Source organism: Scyliorhinus torazame, chromosome 2, assembly GCF_047496885.1.
Source record: "Scyliorhinus torazame isolate Kashiwa2021f chromosome 2, sScyTor2.1, whole genome shotgun sequence".
Lineage (NCBI taxonomy): Eukaryota > Metazoa > Chordata > Chondrichthyes > Carcharhiniformes > Scyliorhinidae > Scyliorhinus > Scyliorhinus torazame.
In genome coordinates, this window is record NC_092708.1 from 334,663,729 (window position 1) to 334,683,708 (window position 19,980).

General features: G+C 46.4%; 1 protein-coding gene across 5 annotated transcripts in view; it reads right to left on the bottom strand.

The window, feature by feature from the left end:
• Positions 1-19,980, bottom strand: part of kif26ab (kinesin family member 26Ab) — a 287,692-nt gene that overhangs the window by 127,150 nt on the left and 140,562 nt on the right. For all 5 annotated transcript variants that reach the window (XM_072489866.1, XM_072489859.1, XM_072489874.1 and 2 more), the window contains one exon: positions 17,664-17,833. In XM_072489866.1, coding sequence (XP_072345967.1) covers positions 17,664-17,833 — 170 coding nt within the window. The remainder of the gene's footprint in view (positions 1-17,663; positions 17,834-19,980) is intronic.

Below are 19,980 nucleotides of genomic sequence, written 5' to 3' on the forward strand. Positions count from 1 at the left end.
ACCATTTGGAGGTCTTGTCAATAATATTTTTAAACACATTTATGAAATGTTTAGCAGTGTAAAACAATCTTTGTATGGAAGTTTTATGCTTCCAGGAGACAGGTGCAAAGGAATCACTATTGGCCTATTTTTTATAGAAAAATCGGAACAGCCCCTTCAATGATTCCTGCTTGTTTAGAGCCCGTCTACTATAGCCCCAGCGCTTTTTTTTATTGAAGTAAAAATATCATGCAAAAATATTTATACACCTGGGGCGAGATTCTCCGACCCCCCACCGGGTCAGAGAATCGCCAGGGGCTGGCGTGAATCCCGCCCCCGCCGGTTGCCGAAGTCTCCGGCAACGGAGATTCGGCGGGGGCGGGAATCGCGCCGGTTGGCGGGCCCCCCCCCCGTGCGATTCTCCGGCCTGGATGGGCCGAAGTCCCGCCGCTAAAATGCCTGTCCCGCCGGCGTAAATTAAACCACCTACCTTACCGGCGGGACAAGGCGGCGCGGGCGGGCTCCGGGGTCCTGGGGGGGGGGGGGCGCGGGGCGATCTGGCCCCGGGGGGGTGCCCACACGGTGGCCTGCCCGCGATCGGGGCCCACCGATCCGCGGGCGGGCCTGTGCCGTGGGGGCACTCTTTCCCTTCCGCCTCCGCCACGGTCTCCACCATGGCGGAGGCAGAAGAGACTCCCTCCACTGCGCATGCGTGAGAAGCTGTCAGCGGCCGCTGACGCTCCCGCGCATGCGCCGCCCGGAGATGTCATTTCCGCGCCAGCTGGCGGGGCACCAAAGGCCTTTTCCGCCAGCTGGCGGGGCGGATATTCATCCGGCGCCGGCCTAGCCCCTTAAGATTGGGGCTCGGCCCCCAAAGTTGCGGAGCATTCCGCACCTTTGGGGCGGCGCGACGCCCGTCTGATTTGCGCCGTTTTGGGCGCCAGTCGGCGGACATCCCGCCGTTTCCGGAGAATTTCGCCCCTGATCTCCACTTGCAACATTTACATCTATATCCATTTAACTGGTACTATAAAACAGATAGTAATAGTTTCTGCAGGTATCTAAAAAGATAAACAGCAACTCAAGTGAGCAATGGTCCTCTAAGGAGTGAGTCAGGGGGAATTATAATAATGGAAGAATTGAACAGATATTTTGTCTTCACTGTAGAGGGAGACAAATAATATCCCAGAAGTAATTGTGAATCAGGTTAAAGGAAGGGAGGAACTTGAATCACCAGGGAAAGGGCACTGAGAAAATCTGCAAAACTAAAAACAAGTCACCATGTCCTGATGGACTTCATCCCAGGATCTTAAAACAAGTGGCTGCTGAGATAGCAGTTGCATTTGTTTTGATTTTCCAAAATTCTCTAGATTCTGTAAAGGCCCCATCAGATTGGAAAATAGTGATCCTAACTTCTCTATTCAAGAAGGGAGGGAGACAGAAAGCAAGAAACTACAGGCCAGTGAGCTTCACATCTGTCAGAGGAAAATGCTGGAATTTATTATTAAAGAGGTTAGAGCTGGGCATTTAGAAAATCTCAGTGAAATCAGACAGACTCAATATGGTTTTGTGAAAAGGAAATAAAGTTTGACGAATGTGTTAGAGTTCTTTGAGGAAGCAATAAGCAACATGGATAAAGAGGAACCTCGGGATGTGGTGTACTTGGATTTCCAGAAGGCATTTGACAAGGTGCCACATCAAAGATTACTACACAAAATGAGAGTTCATGATTTAGGGGGCAACATATTGGCAGGGATAGAGGATTGGTTAGCTAGCAATAAACAGATAGGCAGAAATGAGTTATTTCCAGATTGGCAAGGTGTAACGAATTGAGTGCCACAGGGATCAGTGCCTTTTACAATTTATATAAATTACTTGGATGAAGGGACAGAAGGTATGGTTGCTGAATTTGCTGATGATTCAAAGATAGGAAAGAAAGTAAGTTGGGAAGAAGACATCGGTTATGAGTGGGCAAAGATTGAGCAGATGGCATATAATGTGGTCAAATATGAACTTTATACTGTGGCATGAAAAATTGAAAAGCAGCATATTATCTAAATAGAGGGAGATTGAAGAAATCTGAGGTACAGGGGGATCTGGAGTCCTGGTACATAAATCACAAGAAGTTATATGCAGGTGCAGCAAGTTATTAGGAAGGGAAATGGAATGTTGTTGTTTATTGCAAGGGGAATGAATATAAAAGCAGGGTCTTTTGTCACAGTTGTACAGGGCATTGGTGAGACCACACCTGGAGTAATGTTGTATAGCGTTGGTCTCCTTATTTAAGGAATGACATTATTGCAATAGAAACAGTTCAAAGAAAGTTCACTCAACTGATTCCTGAGATGAGGAGGTTATCTTATGAGGAAAGGTTGGACAAGATTGGGCCTGCATCCACTGGAGTTCAGAAGAATGAGAACATTCAAACATATAAGATCCTGAGGGAGCTTGATGGAGTGGATGCTGACAGGTTTCTTCCCCTGTGGGAGAGACTAAAACTAGGGCACATGGTTTAAGATTTTAAGGGATCTCCCATTTAAGATGAAGATGAAAAGAAATGTTTTCTCTCAGAAGATCGTGAGTCTGTGGAACTCTCTTCCTTGCATGATAGAGGGCAGGGTCATTGAATGTCTTTAAGACAGGAAGTAGATAGGTTCTTGACTAACAGGTCAATCAAAGGGTATCGGGGTGGGAGGAAAGTGACGTTAAGGCCACAATCAGATTAGTCATGATCTTGTTGAATAACGGAGCAGGCGCAAGGAGCTGAATTGCCTACATCAGCTCTTAATTAATATGTTTGTATGCATATAGGCCTCTCTAGTCTTCTTGTTGGTAATAGATACATATTTCAATTATATTCCTTACTTTGGAGAATTTTGGACAATTCCTTTCTTAGATTTTTGTTTCCCTGTATAATTATAATGTAGGCAATATCATTTTTAGCAAATGGTGATGCAATGGAAGTTTCAGTGGCTCAGAGAACATGCTAAACCAACCAGAACTAAATTAATCTGACCTCTTTCTTTTGCTAACAGATGCCTGACTTCTCATCTTAATACATCTATTACTGCACAATGCACTTGCATGATTGAGAACAGGATTTAAGCCCCATTTAGATTACAGCTAATTATATTAAACAGACAGGCACCTTCCTTTCAAATTAGCCAAAAAAAGATGAGAATTGATTAGAATAGGAAGCTGACAAAATGGGATTTACTGTAAATCACATTGTGTCTTATAAACTGAGGGATCATCTAACAGTAGCTAAAGCAGCTGATGTATCTGAACTGCAGACAGAATAACAAGGAATAACAAGGGCTGTCAAAAATGTTGAAAGTGTTAATTTTGTTAACCTTGGCTGGGTAGCAGCACAAATGGCCTCAGCAGTCTGAGGCTAACAGCCATTGGTTATGTTCCAGGCTGAGCGCCAGCAATCTCCTCCCCGGCACCATCCCAACTTGCCTTGACCTCCACTCCCCCCCCAACTCTCCGCCTCCTGCCCCCCCCCCCAACCCCCCCCCCCCCACCCCCCAGACACTGTGTCCTCATCACCACTACCACCCTGACCTGCCCTCTGCTGCCAAGTAGCTTGCCAGAAGTCATGGAGGATGGTACTTCAACCAGAAAGCCCTTTGACAGCCATACCTTTTAGCCATCAGTGCTTTTGATAGCAGACTGGCAATTCCTTTGATGACTGGGGGAGATCAGCTATCCGAAATACTTTGGTGGCACATGCCACCTGAGATTGTTGCTGACTTTCAATATTCATATTAGCGGCTTTTTAAACTACGAGTGGAAAATAGCAGCACATTCTTCCCAAGGGGTGGCATGGTGGCACAGTGGTTAGCTCAGGGACCCGGGTTGAATCCCCGGATCACTGTGCAAAGTTTGTACTTTCTCCCCGTGTCTGCATGGGTTTCCTCCGGATGCTCCAGTTTCCTCCCACTGTCCAAAGATGTGCAGGTTAGGTGGATTGGCCACGCAAAATTGCCCCTTAGTGTCCAAAAAGGTTAGCTGGGGTTACTGGGTTATGGGGACAGCGCAAAGGCATGGGCTTAAGTGGGGTGCTCTTGCGGGGGCCGGTGTAGACTCAATGGGCCGAATGGCCTCCTTCTGCACTGTAAATCTTATGATTCTATGAGGTAAGGTCCAAGTCTAATTGAGTCCTGGGATGTGCCAAACGAGCAACTTGTTACAACTCACCAAAGACCACTGGTTAGATCGCTCACTGCCCAGTACAAATAGGTTAATTGGACTCTGATTCACATAGGACAAATAACCTGGTCCTTTGGTCCCTCCTGCCCGGTCCCCCTCCACCCACCTGAAACAGGTATATGCGTTAACTCAAAAATTGGCCAAGAGGGTTAAATGGCAACATAAATGGGGCAGGAAATGACCAGATGCCACATTCGAGTTGCTACTTCCCTCTTTATGTCAGTCAGAGGAAGTTTAATCTAAATCAGTGGTTTTTTTTTTTAATTTCGTGGGACTGGCTTTTGACAACTAGCTAACCTTTGCGGCCCACACCAGCCGAAATTTGAGACCCATGTCACGTTCACTTCTCCAAAATGCGAAAGGGGAGCCCGCTTGATCCTCATGATCTCACTTCAATCAGGTTCACAGGAGGAGAGAATTATGCACATATCAGGCGCAGAGTCCATCCAGTTCCTTTGTGCCGCCTTCAACTTTCTGAGAATGGAAAATCCAACCTCGCACATGTAGGTCATTGTGGAGGGCAGTAGCAACAAAATGCTTGTTTTACTCAGCACTGAGATGCTAATCCAGAATGCTGACAGCCTCATGGACATTTGGCTTGTTTTTAATGTGCTGTCACAGCTCAGGTACAGAAGAAGGGTGGGATCGAACAGCCACATTGCACCGGAAAAGTAGCGTGACCTGGTTCGCAATGTCTCGTGAGAACTAACGCGATCTGGCAAGATGTTGCGATGTAAATCCCACCCATGTTTTGGCAAATCTGCATATTAAAGCGAGACAACTAGTCTCACTTCAATGTGCAGATTCCCGAGGTGCCCAAGGCATTGAGATCTATCCCCTTCGCCTTAGAGACTTTGGGTGAGCGCCGTTCAGTACTGGTCTCCACAAATGGGCATCAGACGGAACAGTACTCCAGGGGGTCTCCCAGGGGATTGTAGCCCTCTGGTGCATGCCCTTTGGGCAGGATGACTCACTGGCACTGTGGATGCCAGCACAGCACCCTTTCAGTGCCACCTGGGTGCCAGCCTGACACTGCCAAGGTGTCCAGCTGGCACTGCCAGGGTTCCAGGTTGGCAAGCTGGCATGTTTGCATGGTGGTGATTGGGCTGGGTGTGCCCTGCACAGGTGTTGGGGGATGTAGGGGGGCTGGGGATCCTCCTATAATGCATTGGGGCTTGTGGGGGGGTTGCTTTGGGAGCTCCAGAATTCAATGGCATACGGATCTATTGCTACACTGAGGAGTTCCGGCGAGTGAAGCTCATCAGTGCACAAAAAGGGGCTATGCGTGGCCTCGGCCGTGCGTTCCCCGCAGAGACTTCATATCTAACCCAGGTGACGTTTTATAGTGTTGTGTTTCTTGGCACTGTGAGTGCCGGGAAACACGCAACTAAATGGCTCACTTTGGGACTTTGTTCCCATTTAGTTAAATCCCACATTTGGAGTCAGCTGTAAGTTAATAAGTTAATCTGGGGTCTCAACCTCAAAAGGAATTTTTCACCCATCACTTCTCTTTTGAAATCTGAAACTTCTCATTTACCAGTACCTCCCTGCCTATAGCACATGTGGGGCTGGATTCGCCGCTTTCGGAATTCTCCATGGCGCTGGCAGTGCACCCACGCCCGAGAATGTTCTGACGGTGTGGGGCTGCCCACAATGGGAAATCCCATTGGCCGGCTGCCGGGACAGAAAATACCCTTGCCAGTGGGGGCAAACTGGTGCGGTGGGACAGAGAATCCCACCCTCGGTCTTTGCATCCTTATTTGCATTGGCACAACTGACAAAACCAGACCTCAAGAAATCATCTTTATACTGCTTTGATCCCGAGTTCAGTTTCTTCTCTGCAGACTGTTCACCAGAGGCCCTGGAGCTCTGTACAGAGCTAACACTAGCACTGCTCTATCCTGCCTGGACCCTCCTGCGCAGCTCTCAGATGTAAGATCCTGGCCAGTAGGTACACTGACTATTTGTGTCTCTGGCCTTCTCCTCCTTGTAACAAAGTGATCTATCTTCACAGTCTTTTTGCCTTGCTTGCTAGCAGCTAATAAATGGAAGAAGCTCTCCTCTGTGATTTGCCGCCAAAAGCACAAACATACAAGGTGCTTGACGCCAAGTGTACATACAGGACATGTAACCTGCTCACTGCTGCCTCACAGCCTCATCTCATTCTCATTGAAAAGCCAGCAGTGGCTGCCATTCCCAATTTAAATGGTGGCACCGGCCACTGGGCGCTTCCCCCATGATCGGGACCACCACTGGAACAGCGTGACCAATCACTCCGTGACCCTCCCGACACCCGCCCGCAGGTCGTGACCCGCACTTTGAAAACCCCTGGTCTAAATGGTTTGAGTTATGTCACTGAATAGACAGCAGTTAGAAACTCCCAACTCTAATGGGTTACAAAATTGCACCATTAGGGGCAGCACGGTAGCACAGCGGTTAGCACAATTGCTTCACAGCTCCAGGGTCCCAGGTTCGATTCCCGGCTGGGTCACTGTCTGTGCGGAGTCTGCACGTTCTCCCCGTGTATTCGTGGGTTTCCTCCGGGTGCTCCGGTTTCCTCCCACAGTCCAAAGATGTGCAGGTTAGGTGGATTGGCCATGCTAAATTGCCCTTAGTGTCCAAAATTGCCCTTATTGTTGGTTGAGTGGGGTGACTGTGTTATGGGGATAGGGTGGTGTGGGCTTGGGTAGGGTGCTCTTTCCAAGAGCTGGTGCAGACTCGATGGGCCGAATGGCCTCCTTCTGCACTGTAAATTCTATGAAATTCTATGAAATATCCGAATGGAAACTAAACTGCTAAAAGTTTTCTCCTTCCCATAAAATAAGAAGCCAATGATTAGATACTTGCAACTAAATACAATGGAAAGCTTTTGGTAGGTTATATTGCCTTATAATGCTATGAAGCTAATCACAAAACAATCATTACAGTGATGATTGTAATCAAGCATAGAGCAAAAGATTCTGTTGATCACTTCTACTTTTGACGGTTATTTTGCCTTGCTTTTAGTCTGGGATGTACTCATGTAAAAGTGCCTTTTGATTTTTTAATTAATTCATTAAATGAATAAACTTCCTTTTACGTCTTTATGGGAAGCTTTCTAGTTAGATTGAGTTATTAGTTGCTGACCCTTTCTGGCCCATGGACACTCCCATTAGTGTGAATTCAATGTGACTAGCCAGCTCATTATCACCTCATATGTGTCTTATTTAAATATGAATCAGTAACCTTTAGCTTTCAAAGTCAACCATAATGTTGTAACATTATGCAGCTGTCACTTTTCCTCAATTAGAAAATACACAAAGAATTAACACTCGCTTTCCTCAAAATCTATTTTATCCTCTTTCTTACTGCCTTTATATTCAATGCTCAACCACTAGCGCACAATTTATTTGTAAACAAGCCACAGAGTTGCTTAATACAATTTACTATCAAGGCCAAAGTTTAAGTTCGATGCACTACATTTGCAAGAGAGGGAAATGGATAATCCTTTTTATGTACATCTGTTACTATGGTTACACTTCAAGGTTATATGTCAGTAGGTTGAAACTTAATGCATAGAGACACAAATTTTCTCCTCAAAAATTCAACAGCGATGATCATAAAGGGCTTTGACGACACTTTGGGCCAAGCAGAAAGCATTACATTTTTTATGAAATACTTTGTGCAAAAAGCATTTTCCTTTCTTTTTAAAAAAATAAGAGTTCAGGGTAACCGCGCAATCTGTCCTCTTTAGGAAGTACTTCATCCCTGTCACCCAATTGAGTTTAACAGAAGTAGTCTTCAAGAGAACCAATCTGTTGTCAGATCAGCTGCAAGAGCACGTGCTCCCGGTTATGCTGGCCGCAGCACCCCCACCCCCAACCCCACACCTCAAATTTCTCCCAGCTGCCAGTAGAAATGCGACCAAGGCTGTGAGCAGTGAACTGATCCAAAGACTGACAGGACTACCTTCATAGGCGACCTGCTTCTGACTTCTGGATCTTCCATTCGATTGCTCTGTTGATGCAGTGACATACTCTTAATAAATATGGCATCACAGGAGTAACAAACTAATTAAGGTGGAGTCAAGACACACCAGAACAGTTCTAAATCACCGGACCCCTGTCTCATAATAGAAATGAGGCATGAGAAAAATTAATGAGCAAAAGGAGTAAGATCGACTTCCTAGCAATGTTTAGCTAGAACCCATCTGATCATTAGAGTTAAAACAAATTGATGCCTCAAGCATAGTTTATAGGCACTAATTGAACAGTGAAATGCACTGAAGAACACCACATTAGTCATTTTTCAGCACTGGTGTTACTGATATGCATTTTGCTGCCATTTCATTAGGAACATACTGCCTCAATACACTAATCATATGCTCAGTCACAGAACAATCAGTACATTGAGCATCTGCAAGCTGTGCCCCCACAGCTAAAGCTGATAAGGTATCTGTTCTTTTGAGTAACCTCAATTATATAGGAGGCATTTTCATGGTTGATCCTAATGACCAAATGCTTATCACTGACCCATCAAGTGTCAGTGACTGCCATATGGTTTAACATTGCGTAGGCTGCTGTCATTGCTATCGACTTCAAATGGGACATGCTCAGCAACAAATCGTCTCAACTATGCTAAGAAAGAAAGGTATTTTGGCAGAATCCTGTGTTAAAAAATTGATGGTAATTTTACAGGTTAACAATCATAAGCTACACTGCTGCCTCACGGTGCCGAAGACCTGAGCTCGATTCCAGCCCCGGGTCACTGTCTGTGTGGAGTTTGCACATTCTCCCCGTGTCTGTGTGGGTTTCACCCCCACAACCCAAAGATGTGCAGGTTAGGTGGATTGGCCACACTAAATTGCCCCTTAATTGGAAAAAAATAATTGGGTACTCTAAATCTTTAACAAAACAATCACAAGCTAGAAATGTAGATTTGTCATTGTAACAAAATAATGCAAGTTGTTAAATGCCCTTTTGAAATGTGCAAATATTGAGAGTTGTTTCCGCCTGCTATTACTTGAGCAGAACTGCCCTGGGAGCTTTTTAAAATTATTTACAGCTCGTCAATGTAATTTAGGAATATTTGTGCAACTTACGATCCTAACTAGACTTTGAATATTTTTGCTGAAATTTTCATTCAAAATCAAGAAACAGCACAGCTGTTGCTTTGATGCCTTCAGTTCAATGAACTGTTCAGTGCATTATTTTTACCTGTTTAAAAATTATTGACAATATTTTCCTCTGTACATTAAATTCACAAGTGCAATGGCATGAAGGTCACCTTTCTCCTGCATTTCATAACATTAACTTGCAATTTGTATCAGCATTAATATAAATCACCCAATGAATGTCTAAATGTCACAAGTGTGCTGAAATTTGCATACCTGTAACTTTGTTGCATCTTCAATGAGAATTACATGTGTAATGTAACATTTGGAATATTCTTTATAAATCGGTCTCTGAATCCTTTAATGTAGGCGCTTTGAACTTTTGATCTATACTACACTCACAATCCTTTTCATCATTCATTCTTGGGAAGTGAACATCATTGACAAGGACAATACTTATTGCCCATACCTAATTGCTTGAGGAAGGTGCTGGCGAGCTACTGTTTTGAACCACTGCAGCCCATTCGTAGGTAAACCAACAGTGCTGTTAGGAAGATAGTTCCAAGATTTGACCCAGTGGTAGTGAAGGAACAGCGAAGGAGTTCCAAGTCAGGATGGTGTGTAACTTGAAGGGAAACTGTATACTGTCCTTGTCCTTCCAGTTGCTAAAGGTTGCGGGTTTGGAAGGTGCTGCTGGAGGAGTGTTAGTGAATTGCTGAGTGAACATGGTCTATCAGCCACACCGCTGACACTGTGCGGTGGTGGAGGATGTGAATGTTTAAAGTGCTGGATGGGATGCAAATCATGGGCGTCATTCTCCGACCCCCCGCCGGGTCGGAGAATGGCCGTTGGCCGCCGTGAATCCCGCCCCCGCCCCCGCCGAAGTCTCCGCTCCCGGAGATTGGGCGGGGGCGGGAATCCGGCCGCGCCGGTTGGCGGGACCCCCAGCTGGATTCTCCGGCCCGGATGGGCCGAAGTCCCGCCCAGGAATTGCCTGTCCCGCCGGCGTAAATCAAACCTGGTATTTACCGGCGGGACCAGGCGGCGTGGGCGGGCTCCGGGGTCCTGGGGGGGGGGCGCGGGGCGATCTGACCTCGGGGGGTGCCTCCACGGTGGCCTGGCCCGCGATCGCGGCCCACCGATCCGCGGGCGGGCCTGTGCCATGGGGGCACTCTTTCCCTTCCGCCTCCGCTACGGCCTCCATCATGGCGGAGGCGGAAGAGACTCTTCCCACTGCGCATGCGCGGGAAACTGACACCGGCCGCTGACGCTCCCGCGCATGCGCTGGGAAACTGACAGCGGCCGCTGACGCTCCCGCGCATGCGCCGCATTTCCGCGCCAGCTGGCGGGGCAACAAACGCCATTTCCGCCAGCTGGCGGGGCGGAAATCCCTCCGGCGTCGGCCTAGCCCCTCAATGTTGGGGCTAGGCCGCCAAAGGTGCGGAGACTTCCGCACCTTTTTGCCGGCGCGATGCCCGTCTGATTGGCGCCGGCTTTGGCGCCAGTCGGCGGGCATCCCGCCGTTGGGGGAGAATTTCGCCCCAGGGGCGTCATTCTCCGACCCCCCGCCGGGTCGGAGAATGGCCGTTGGCCGCCGTGAATCCCGCCCCCGCCCCCGCCGAAGTCTCCGCTCCCGGAGATTGGGCGGGGGCGGGAATCCGGCCGCGCCGGTTGGCGGGACCCCCCGCTGGATTCTCCGGCCTGGATGCAAGTCCCGCCCAGGAATTGCCTGTCCCGCCGGCGTAAATCAAACCTGGTATTTACCGGCGGGACCAGGCGGCGTGGGCGGGCTCCGGGGTCCTGGGGGGGGGCGCGGGGCGATCTGACCTCGGGGGGTGCCCCCACGGTGGCCTGGCCCGCCGTTGGGGGAGAATTTCGCCCCATGTTTTGGATAGTGTTGAGCTTCCTGAGTGCTGTTGGAGCTGTGCTCCAAGTGGAGAGCCTCCCAGCACATTCCTGATTTGTGCCTTGTGGATGGTGGATAGGGTTTGGGGAGTCAGGATGTGAGTTACCCACCACAGAATCCCTCTCTCCTGATCCACCCTTGTAGCCATAGTATTTAAAGGGATGGTCCAGGTAAATCTTTAGCCAGGATGTTGACAGGAGGTGATTCAGTGATGGTAATACTGTGGAATGTCCAGCAGAGGCGGTTAGGTTCTCTTGTTGTGGATGGTCGTTGCCTGGCACATGTGTGGTACGAATGTTGCTTGCCTCTTATTAAGTCTGAACACTGTCCAGGTCTTGCTGCATGCAGTCATGGAATGCTTCAGTAACTGAGGAATTGCGAATGACACTGAACATCGTGCAATCGTTGACAGACATTGCCACTTATCACAGTAGGTTGAAGGTAAAGCCATTGATGAAGCAGCTGACGATTTCTGGGCCAAGGACATCATCCTGAGGAGCTCCAGCAGTAATGTTCTGGGGCTGAGATAATAAGCATCCAGCAACCATAAATGACTTATTTTGTGCTTACTATGACTCCAGCCAATGGGGAGTTTCCCCCCTGATTCTCATTACCTTCAATGTTGCCAGAACTACAATGCTGTACTTGGTCAAAGGCTGCCCTGATGTCAACTGCAGATTCCAACACTTTCCCTAAAATAACATCATTTTGTGCTTTTTTTCCTCAGATCCTTTCAGAGAAATAAGTTGTCATTTGTGTAAGAAAAAAATCACAATCTGCATTTCTAATAATGGGTGAGTTGGTGCTCGTGTAATTTGACCATCATAGGGAGCTTAAGGTAAAACTGTATCTTTGCTACTGGCTATTACAATGACTTTGCTGTGGCACCTGAAAGGAGGCTCTGCATGCTGTCATGTTCAGGGGGGGGAAGGTGGCGACAAAAACAAATGGCTCTCTTTCAGGGGAGGAAACAGCACATTTTGTGACATCTCTTTCAAGGTGATGGTTCTCCTCTTAACCAAAGGGCCAGATTTTGATGGAGCAAGGTGTCACATGGTGTGTCCCATTCGTCAGACTTGTTTGTGCACACCTGGATTTTAAGTGAATGTGTGAGCTGTAATGCTGTGGCAAAGGCAACAAGGTACCTGGGACCTTGGAAACATCTCCTTAACCCATGAGTTTAAAGGATTGAGAAGGAAGAGCTGAGAAGTTGGGTGAATTGGAGTGTGAGAATTAATGTCAAATCAAGTGCAGAAAGAGATATAAGGAGAGGGAAAGGAAGAGTGGATTAGAAGAGAGAGAAAAGACAGAAAGGAACTTTAAAATCCCCTGAAATAATTTACAACCTGAAGGAATGAGACTCCGCATTTATAATTGTTCATTTTCTGGGCTAGAAATGGTCTTTGGCAGTCATTGATAATTATCAAATTGTTAAAGGTTACTTAAGCTGTTAATGACTGGGCCCAACTTTCTGTGGTGAAGAGAATGGATAATTAATATACCATAAATATTTATTTCCTCCACCATCGTGGCGACAGTGTGTACCGTCTAAGACAATGATCCCCAGCAGCGCACTGGTGTGCCATGAGAAGGGTGCCAGTGTGTGGCAGCCACCGGCACTCCATTGTACCCGCCCTTTGACCAAATCACCCAACAAGACCCAGTCATTTGGATTAAATTCCCTTTCCTTATATCTCTTTCTGCACCTGATTTGACATCTATGTATTTCTCTGTTTTTCCCAGTTTAAATGGTCTCCAGTTTGCTGTTCAAGGCCAATCTCTGCTGATTCCAATGTGATCAACTCACACAAGCTGCATTAAAAAAATAAACTCTATCCGGTAAATGAAACAATAAGTGAAATACACAATTGGCTATATCCTGTCTTTATTAAAAAGGCTAATGGGACCATTCTAGATCAGATTATAGTACGATTATATCTTTTCCACATTCAATGATTCTGCTTCGGTTTCCTCAGCCCCCTGAGCTATGGAGTACATGTTGGATTTTGCCTCCCGCTAGCATTCACCCATGCATCTGGAGCACCAAGACTAGTCTACCTCCTAGGATGTCTTCTCCAGTTCTACAGAGCCCATCACTAACAGTTTGGCATCTATGTCAGAGGAGATAAGTGAAAATGATATCTATATTAATACATACACGTCGCCAATTCACACCGCAACCGTTTTCACATTTTTTTGTTTCATTTTTTTTTCTTTCTAATTAAGAGGCAATTTAGCATGGCCAATCCACCTAACCTGCACATCTTTTGGGTTGTGGGGGTGCGACCCACGCCGAGAAGTGTGCAAATTCCACGCAGACAGTGACCCGGGGCCGGGATCGAACCCGGATCTTCAGCGCCGTAGGCAGCAATGCTAACCACTGCGCCACTGTGCCACCCTAACGGTTTTCATATTTTACACATGTGGGGGCTCTTTAAAACTCTAACAAATTTTAAAAGACAATGGCAGTTATCCAAATGGTGTCATCCTGGAAGAAAATAGTGATTATTAGATTTGTTCTATCTTCTGTTTTAAATACAGAAATAACGTAAGTTGCCTTTCAGTCATTTGATAATGTTCTGATTGTTATTAATGAACAGGTAATAGAGTGCCTGCCATCATCCCCTCTATTTTGTCTTTAGGTTCTTTTTACTTACTTTGTCAAATATCTGACGTAAGTTGTGTAAGTTTTCATTGTGAACAGTTCCCTGAATTTTTGACAGATTTATTATTTCCCTCAGATATCTCTCTTCCTTCTTAAGACTCTGAATTCCCATACACTAATTCATTCTGCCCCACAACACAATTTACTTCTTTCTTTCTGAGCTCAGAGATTTGCTCCAGAAAGTCCACTTCCATTTCTGTCCACGTCAGTCTTTTCCCCTCTGGCCCAAAGTCCAGTAAACTCCAAGATGTCCTTAAACAGACAAAGGGGGGCACCTTGCCTGACAGACACCATGGGGCTGCTTCATGGCCAGTTCTCGCCCATCATTTGCTCCTGGGAAATTACGAGGACCCCATTTGGAATTGAATCGTTCAGTTTCATTCGCTCTGCAATTCCAGCTGGAAGTTGTCTCTTCCTCACAGGTTCTGATCTAGGAATGAAAAACCTCATACGTTCATCACCTTGATATCCGTACAGGGAGCCTGTTGTAAAGCATAGATGTGCCGGCCTCGGGTGTCAACATAGGGATGTTACACACTCAAATTTCCCCATTTTGAGAGCCTGGATGTGTGCTAGCTATCATGTGTTTGTGTTGGATATTGACTATTATTGCTTGCAATCATTCTTACATTCCTGGGTAGTTTGGTGACTGCGTCAGTGCGATTTCCTACCTTTGTCTTAAACTACTCAGTTGGAGAATATCGTAGGTGCGCCTCAAGACTTTTATAGTATAAAGGTGAGTTGTGACAGATAAAAGGTTGGGAACCAGTGATCTAGGATTCACTGTAGCAACTCGGCAGGCTTCTTATTCCTCTATCTCCCGGAAGATATACCACCTGCGCGCTTTCCTCCAAATGACACATCATCCTGAGATGGAACCATATTGACATTCCTTTATTATAACTAGGGCAAAATCCTGGAACACCCTCCCTAGCAGCACAGTGGGAAGCTCTTCACCACATGAACTACAGCAACCCTCACCCCATCACGATCAATTGACCAGGGGTGGGATTTCCCAGCCCTACCCGCAGGCGGATCTTCCAGTCCCACTGAAGGTGACCCCCCCCCCCTCCCCCCCCCTCCCCCCCCCCCCCCCCCCCCCAGGAAGTTCTCTGGCGGTGTGGCCGCCGAGCTACGCAATCTTCCGGTCCCGCCGTTGCCCAGTGACGAGTAGTTTCGCCATGGGAAAACCCACTGTGGAGGGTCTGGAAAATCCCAGCCCAAGAATAAATGCCAACCTTGTGATGCCCACATCCCGTAAATAAATAAAATGAATGTAGAAACTTATTGAAGATCATGGGGAGCTTAGAGGCATGATTCCAAAGTTAACAGCGGAGTGGCGCACATTGGGCAGCAACTTGTGGCAATTTTCAAGGTATCGCTTCCCTACCAGAATTTGCTGACTGATTTTGCACATTAGTAGCTGTGTGTCCTGTTCAGGAACTGTCTTTTTCAGCAGAGTTATCCCGAAGTGTCTGTGGATTGCAAGACTAATTGCTGTCTGAAGCAGATAGCAAAATTAACTGTTGAATTGCATTACACGTTGCTGCAAAGCATCATTCAGTGGTGCCAGAGAGCTGGCGCTGGGGTCAGCAAACCCGAGAGGTGGTCTTGTATGAACTTTGTGTCATTGCAGCTGCATTTCGGCTGATTGTCCATAATACCGCCTTGTCCTCTAGGCCACTCAATGCAGTTAATGAAATTGTATTATTCCTATACCTTATGCAAACTGCAGAAGTGTTCTATTTCTCAGGGAGCAACTACAAAGTTTTATTTCGATCTATTTCCGCCACTATTTCTGCTTTTGCCATGAAAGCAACTCTCACAGGCAGCGTTCAAATATAGGTGGCGTCATCACCATAGAACTTTGGTTATACACAAGGTGTGGATGCGTGTAGTGAGTTCAAAGGGCCGGAGTAGGCCACCCTTTAACTCAAGTGCAACTTTCCAACCAAACCGGCCCCAGATGGAATTGGAGGCTGAAGCCAGCATGATCTGTGATTGTAATAGAAATGTGACTCCTCTTCTAAATAAAGGGATATCACAAAAATAGAAGTGGCCACAGCATAGTGTAACTGTAACCCATAAGATTGCGCAGAACACAGACATACTTTCTTTTGTGGATTTAAAAATATACAAAATGAGTAGTGCAGCCACTGTAGCAAAAGCTTTTACATAAAACAGTCCATTATCTCTGACATTGGACATTAACTAGATATACATTATTTTGATTGACCCACATGGCAAAGATAGTCAATTTATATCTTGACAGTAACAACTGCCTTGAGTCAATGTATCATTTCACTTTATTTCAGCTCATAGCAGTAAACAATCCTTGTGTAGAGTTTTTCCTTACACTGTGGTGGACTCTTCTTAACGGACCTAAACTGAATAAGTTTTCTATGTCATTCTGAGTGAGGGAAAAAGTCTAGCAGGACACAGGTATTAGGATTCAAAGACTGTAGAGGAAAATTAGTCCAACCTGATTAACATTATCTTACCCACCATCTCTCCTCCAAAATCTATATTTGAAATGGCAATAATTAAAGGAAAATGGTAATATGGTACATGTCTCATTGGACAAGAGTAATTTAGATTTGAAATGAATTAAAGTACAGGCCCACTTTAGGATATAATGAGAGGACACCAGTTCTCCAAGTGATTTCACAGGCATTGGTTCGCTCCATGGAACAGGCTCCCCAGGAACACGATGAGAGTGAATACCGTTGACTCATTCAAATGCAAATTAGAGATTTATTTCCCTCAAATAATATTTTAGGGTTTACAAAATATTTGGGTAATTTGAGACATTACACGTGCTAAGTGCAGCATGTTTGGGAGAAACAGGTGTCTTTGGACTCCCCAAAGCTCTCTCCACTGGAAATTCCTTTACTCCTACGTGCACAGATCACAGGGGAGGAGAGATTCTTGTATTGGCAGAACAAAATGGAATGAAAATCAGAGAATTCTAGCATTGCTGCTACACACCCAGCAGTTTCATAAGGAGCTTGAACATAGGTCGGGTAACATGTAGTTGTGTCACTCAGTTGGGAATGGTGTATGGTGGGAGTGAAGGCAGCAGGCATGAGTGGATAGAATGAAAAATGGGTGATAGCAAGGCAGGAGCACGTCTTACATCTCTGACGATTTTTAGTGCCATTGACCCCAAAGATGAGATGTACACAAAGGAAAAAAATATTTTTTAAAAATCATTGACAAAATGAGGGGAAAGAGAAACCAAGTATATTAAACTATCCAATAGCTTCATAATTCTCCTTAAAATCAATTTTTTAAAAACTATTTATTCATGGGACCTGGGCGTCGCAAACTGTGCCACCATTTATTGCTCATCCCTAATTGCCCTTGAGGAGCCAGTTAAGAGTCAACCACATTGCTGTGGGCCTGGAGTCACATGTAGGCCAGACCAGGTAAGGACGGCAGATTTCCTTCCCTAAAGTACATTAGTGAACCAAATGGGTTTCAACGAAAATCAACAGTGGTTTCATGGTCATCATTAGACATTTAATTCCAGATTTTTATTGAATTCAAATTTCACTATCTGCAGTGGCGGGATTTGAACCTGGATCGCCAGAGCATTACTCTGGGTCTCTGGTTTACTAGTCAGCAACAATACCACTATGCTACCACCTCCTGAAGTTTAGCCAACATCTGTCATTTCTGAGAACGTATTGCCTATTAAAGGATATTTCCTGAAGCTTCTTTTGTTTGAAAAAAAATCACGCTGAATCAAGGATTGGCTGAAAATATTTAACTCAACTTTCAAATTTCGTGAAGTGATCCAATACCTGATAAAAAATGAAGCTGCAGCTGAAGTGCCGGAAGAAATCCTGCCGGGGAGTAATGAATTCTGTGAGGCCGGTGGGCTGGTTGCCGAGGTTTGACTGCTGCTGTTTGGTGGGATGGTCGTTTCTGGAGATAAACCTTCTCTTCCACTCTCCGTCATTGTTGCCTGCGCCTAAAGATGAAAAATAATAAATAGCAGACGATGGACGACAGGCTGACTTGTAAAGCATTTTGCTTCATATCATTGTTGGTTAGCTCCCTCATTCATTGCAGGGGTTACAATAGTGAGAACTAAAATTAATTAAGGTAGACAAGCATGTCTTACATTGCCCAGTACTGGAGTTTACAACCATGAATTCACTAGTCAAGCAGGATGCAACTGAGAGGCTTTGGTCAGAGTAATTCACAGTTAAACAGTCTGACAACCATGAAGTAATGGAGAAATATAAACCGATTTCCATTATTGTCACACATTTTATCATTCAATTGCAGAGCTGTTGGCCTTTTGTTATGAATATCTGCCATACATGCTTTCTCAGTAGTCCATCACCGAGGGTTATCACCTATTTAAGTGGTAGCTCGTGCAAGTTAAACAAAACATACCATTTGCAAGGTCATTCAACTTTCTGTTTTGAAATGCCTTCTCTAAATACTGTCAGTGTCACTTATTTTGTAAAAATATGATCAATTTTAAAATGCTGAATAGCGTACTCCTATTGAACGGATACCACTGAATGCCTTCCAAGCGCAGCCGTTCCTTGAGGCGCATGTATGTACACACACACACAAACAAACATACATACACACACACACACAGATAAACACACACACAGACACGCAAACACACACTGACACACATCCACACACACAGACACATAGGCAAACACATACACATGCACACACGCACGTACATACAGGCGCACAGACATACACACACAACTATTTGGCATTATTGTGACCACCACAAGGAATGGGTCCATACCAAATTGCAGGGTTAAACAGTAGATTTATTGCATTGTACAGCAGAGCCCTAGCCATGGCTACTCATCCGAGTGAGTGCTGACCAGTTCTGAACTGGCTGGCTTTACACCGGAAGTCATAAGTCACTCTCCCGCCTCTTCCACGGGGGGAGTGCGTATTCTCCTAGGTCTTCTAGGAAAACCAGATCCCCGACACACAGGGCCCAGGATAGACATCCCTCTCCCCAAAGTTCGAAGGAACGTCCATCAGCCATTGACAAGAGGGAGGAGGAGAGACCGAGGGAGAAGCCGGACCCTCGGAATAGCCGACGGAATATCGGACGACCAGGGGGCGGTTCAGGCTCAATGTACCGTGCTGGAGAACATCTCTTGCGACTGGAATGTCATGGTAGGACAGGAGCGGCTCCCCACCGGACATGCCAGGAGGGTCGGACTCCATCTCAGAATCTGAAGAGGCCATCTCTGGCGGTCGGTCTGGGGAGTGGGCGCACAAAGGTCCCACTGGCCTGCTGGTCCCCGGCCTTGGATCTTCTGGAACGGGATGTGCACTAGTTGCAGACACAAAGGCGGTCAGCGTGACTGTGGATGATCTAAATGCCGCCATAACTGTTGGGCCCTGACCTGAACCCGATAGGAAACCGGACCAGTCTGCCGATGCCTCCAGATTCCACAAATGTTCCTGTTCTGTCGCGCCTGTGACCAGGCCATCATCAAGATATACAGCAACCTGTGGTAGGCCGTGCACAATGCCCACCATTACACATTGAATATGGCGCAAGCTGATGGAACTCCAAACGGCAACCAGGTATGTTCATACAGGCTGTGCTGCATATTGATGGTGATGTTTGTTCAGAGGACTGATCCAGTGCCAGTTGCAGGTAAGCATTGCTCATATCGAGCTTGGTGAATGTGCTTCTGCCAGTGAGTTTAGCAGAGAGGTCCTCGATATGGGGCATGGGGTATCAGTCCAACCTGGGGGCGGTATTAGCCGTCAGTTTACAGTTGCCGCCGAGGCGTATGTTTCCATCTAGTTTCAGAACCGGGACCACTGGTGCTGCCCAATCGGAAAAACGCACTGGCCAAATGATGTCCAGGTTCTCCAGGCAGTCGAGCTCCACGTTCACTTTGTCCACCAAAGCATAGGGCATGGGCCGTGCCCTGGCAACCCGAGATTGAGACTCCGGGTCGACTATCTGTAAGATGCGGTACCAGTCCAAGCAAAGGTGGCATAGCAAATCACGCCCCAGGAGGCTGGGGCCATCTCCTCGAACCACAATCAGGTGGAGTTGGACCATAAACAATGGGGGTCCGCACCATCCCCAGGATCTGTAATTGCTCC